Here is a 4,542-nt window from a genome sequence, read left to right on the forward strand (position 1 = left end):
TGCACGGTCTCCTCGCTTAATCTGGGATGACTGCGAGCTCTCAGAAACTTCGTCAGCATTTCGTTTGCTCTGCTTTCTGCAACTGCACAATTTGACTGTTTCGTAGTGCTCTGGTTATTTTAGTAATTGTGCAGGTTAACTGTTGAGGGTTTTTTGACTCTTCGTTTACAAAACTTTCCCCTGAGACTTGTTTTTGACGAAAGGTTTAAACGTCCCATCAATTTTATGCACTATCCACATGTTTTCTTGCTCTTACAACTCAAAAATTGCATTTATGAAGATGCAAATTAGGGTATTGTCAAAATAGCTTTGTTTTAAAGTAAGTATTCGGGCTGCTTTTTGGTTAACGCTGTTGGTGTTCGTGTTTTCTGTGGCCTATTTAGTCCACATCAAGAGGAAGCTATTTGTAAATATTTCAATCGAAATGCCGAAACGTACACAAATAACGCGTTTTGAACTTTTTCCAGCATCTCCAATACATTTGAAATCGGATGGGTTAATGACAGGGCCTAATACGGTGCTCAGCTTAATCAAAATTAACTCGCTTAAGAAACGAATGTATCATAGGGGAAAAACTATTGCACTTCCAAAAGGGACTCCTGTAATTTTATTGAACTTATTTTCCCTCACAATAGCAGTGGAGTTTCTCACGGGTTTCGTTTGAGTTCCTTTGACCATGTCGAGTTAGCAGCTAGTAAGATTCTCCGTATCTATCAAATTAATTATTCATTGAAAGTTCCAGGTAAAGTCAAGACAACTTAGCGAAATATCGGAAGCTATCACTGTGATCTATTCGGTCAGGGTCGTTGAATGAGCCGTCTTTAGCGCTTCCAGATGTTATACCTACTGTGATCCCATTTAGCTGACTTCCTTTCCAAAGAGTAATCGAGTGTCTCTCTAATCCCCAGTTCTCTGTTATTTGAGACATTTACTAGTCAGTCGATTGCGGCAATGCCGATGCCTAATCATGGCCATCAAAAATCGCTATTTATCCCAGTGTCTGAGTTACTCCAATCCGATTAGCATGGGGAGCGATTTCGTCATAGTGCTACGGGAAGACCAGAAACCGGAAATTTGGGCGGTAGCACTAGAGCCATAGCGTCAGTCCGTTTGCAGCATCCTGCCATAATCTTATATGTGCTGCTAGGTAAAATATGTCCTTTTCCAATGGACGTATCATGAGCCCTGTTGCGATTCTTCAATCTATACCTGCAGTGATGTAAAGATTAAACGTAAATCTCTTTCGGTTGAATGCATCAAACGGGGCCGTAGTTTGGTGCATTGCTTATTATGCTCACCCATTTACGTCCGAATTTCAAACTAATTTTTTAATTTGGTGACATCTAAGGGACGTCTATTCCGAGATCCCAATGTATACAAATAAGTCACGTCTTACAAACCCAGGAATGCCATTGTTAAAATCGTGCAAAAACATTGTGACTATGCGAACTTAAATCAGTTTTACTGTTCCGATTGCCGTCTTCTTCCTAGTGTTCTGACATCCTTACATCTACAAATTTGCCACATCTTCCAAAACGTCCCAAGGTTCTCACTATCACCAGTTCTTATCACCTCTTCTTGCTGTTACAGAGTCTTTTGCGGCAACGTGAAGGCGAGGTTGGTCAGTTGCGACGTGAAGTTGCACGTCTTAATGAAACGCACGAGCGTCTCCTTGCAGCACTCTCTGAGCAGACAGCAAAAACAAATCAACGCGTACCCCTAAACGACTCTTTGCCGGCCGACGAAGGCGACGAGGGCAGTCTCTCGCAGCGTTACGAGGTCCTTCTCCAACTCTATGGCCGGAAGTTGGAGGAGAACGAAGAGCTCCGTATGGACCTTCGTGAAGCTAAGGAAGCTTATCAGGCTCAAGTACACCGTTATCTTTTTTTTTGCTCTATGGCGGTGTACTTTAATCACCAGGTTGTGCTCAGACAGGTCACTTTAAAACTACTAAGCGGATATCTGAAGTTCCGTGTACTTTGTTGCATCGTTTACACGCTCCTGTTTGTCCCTTTTAGTTGAATGATCTCTTGAACAAACTAAACGACGGTCGATGACACCGAACTTTCACTTCATTTTTTCTCCCATATCACAAGTCTCCTCGTCTTTCTGAAGTTAGCTGCCTTCACACAGCATTCCACTTCACTCTTGCTCATTGTTATTGTCGACTGTACATATTTCCGCCCATTTTTCTTTGCCCTACCTCCACTTTGGCTAGTTTACATTGATAAAGATGGCTCTTAAGCTTGATTTCTCAATAGGCATGATTCCCTTGACTGTGTGCTTACTTAAGGCAAAACGGGCGAGGGGTTATTTGTGGGGAATAGGGGGAGAACTTGATAGCTAAGCGATCTCTTGCTAGCCCATGTGGGTTAGATGCGTCACAAGGCCGGGACGAGAAATTTGCTTAATGGTAGTCATTTGTATCAAACCACATCCTCGGAACTGGTGTACAGGCTTTTAATCTGTAACTGAAACATTTCTACTGCATCCAGAGCTGACTTTCACTTTGGTAATCGAGGCTGGTATTCCAGTTACTCGTTACATTTATACCGCAGCCGGTAGTAGAAATTTCCTCTTCCATCAAATTTTGCGCATTCAAGCAAGTTGGCACACGATCTTGCAAAAGAGGTCTCCTGAGTGCTGTAATTTATGATGGTTTTCTCCTCCTGCTTGGAATTTCGCCACACCTTTTAAAGAAACGCAACTCTTGAGTGTTTGTTTTGATTAAATACACCTATTTTTTGTCTTCAACAGGTTACAACTTATCAAAACGCGAAATAAGTCGTTGAAAAGATTACATAAATCAAATCACATGCCGTGATTTAGCATCCTATCAGCGTACACGGCAAATTTCTATGTTTACAGCTCTTTGGGTATTTCGGTGTCTTCGTTCTCAAGTGACCTGGTCCATCATAGCACATTATTGAGCCTAGTTCCATGGCGTTTGGATCGACCCTCCACATATGCGTCATCCATTAGGCGTACCAATAGAACATACCTGGAACCCAGTATCAAGGCGGTTGCTTCGGTCATTGTACGCGCGCAATTGAAGGCCTCAACAACTTAAACGTCTTTAGTATAACTTCGATGTCAAAGTACTCCAAATTACTTTCATATACTATAAGGCTTGTTCATAAGCACATTAGGCTAAGTAGTCCTGTCTTGGTAACACTGTGTGGAAATCACCTCGCATGCTTAAAACGCTAAACTGGATCACTTTCTTTTCAACTTTGCACTTTTGCAGGTGTGTGTGCGTGTTTTCTCGCTCACTGGTCGGTATCCAGATTGAGTTGCGATTTTGGCGTTCACTTCCGACCCAGATTACACCCGCTCGGGTTGGAACTTGGACCCCAAGTTTGCAGTATTAAAAACAGTTAGGCATCAAGAACCCTAAAGGCTCCGATTTTGGTCACTTATAACAGCAGGCGGTGTTTAATCGACTGTAAGGAATATCCCTTTGGTCACCCCTAAACGCATTAATAAAGAGTGCTGTGATGCCGGAGTCGTCCCTGAAGTTATGTATTTGTGAAGACATTTAACATCGCTTCAGATGTGCTCCATGCTGTTCAAACGGTGTCAACTGTAATTCTCTTTTGATGGAATCAATTACCCTTTAAAACAAAGAATATATAATTGCCCTCAGGTCGGTTTAGTGCTTTAATTGGACTGGTCTGATAACTGACAGTTTTGCATGTTTGGTGCTCTGTTGTCACATATGCTTGACAACAAGACAGTATTATCCTATCAATGGACTTCAGCTACCGAGAAATGAATAATTTAAAACCTAATTTCATCTAAGAGAATAAACTGAAGTCTGGATAAGTTAAAATACATTGCCTAACCCTGTGCTCTGGTTAACCAGAAATTGCAGCACAGAATCGAATTGCAAAGTCAAACAAAAAGCGTAAATAATTATTCAACAAGAAAACAAGTTTCCGTGACGTGATTGGCTTCGCGTGGTCGCAATTCCCAAGTTCACCAAAATGTTGCCGAACTGGGACCAGTGAACAGGTTGGTACAAATTGCACTAGCTTTGGTGGTGGTGAAAAATTGCGCAGGTTTTTGGAACTTTACAGATCCGGCGCTGGGGAGGTGGGGGGGAGAAAGGGAAGTTGTACATGTTCCGCTTTGCAAAGTTTTTGTGTGCTGGCAAAAACCGCAATCATAAAGCTGGCGAAAAAATCAAGGTTCAGGTTTGTGTCATGCCTGTGGGCATGACACAAACCAGGGTGTTGATAACAGCGGAATGTGTTTCCTTAGCATTAGCGACTAGCTCTGAGTTGCAGACTTAGGCAACTACAAGAGATGTCAATTTGCCAAAACTCCTCGTGACACGAACGATAGACTTCTGCCAAACGTAGCGCATTCTTTATTAAGAGACAGCTGATGATTGCACTAAAAATTAAACAGAAACATATGTCGCAGATGTAATTTTTATAGAAGTGCTCCTACTGAAGTGTGGGAAGTTTAACATTGGCTTCATTAAGTGCTTTAAAGGTTTTTCATGTACTCTCATGAGGGGACTTATGCTTCCTACTT

At 42.1% G+C, this 4,542-nt stretch overlaps 1 protein-coding gene across 1 annotated transcript; it reads left to right on the plus strand. All coding sequences in view use genetic code 11, as the record gives it.

Annotated features, from left to right (window-relative positions):
- Window positions 1–967: 967 nt before the first annotated feature.
- EGR_01155 (TATA element modulatory factor) lies at window positions 968–2,057 on the plus strand (the record flags this gene model as incomplete). The annotated part of the gene is made up of 3 exons (XM_024490404.1): window positions 968–1,081; window positions 1,492–1,869; window positions 2,019–2,057. 3 exons carry the CDS (start codon window positions 968–970, stop codon window positions 2,055–2,057), a joined length of 531 nt encoding a protein of 176 aa, XP_024355223.1.
- Between the last annotated feature and the right edge of the window lie 2,485 nt (window positions 2,058–4,542).

This window comes from Echinococcus granulosus, assembly GCF_000524195.1.
Source record: "Echinococcus granulosus chromosome Unknown EG_S00004, whole genome shotgun sequence".
In the NCBI taxonomy this organism is placed as follows: Eukaryota; Metazoa; Platyhelminthes; class Cestoda; order Cyclophyllidea; family Taeniidae; genus Echinococcus; species Echinococcus granulosus.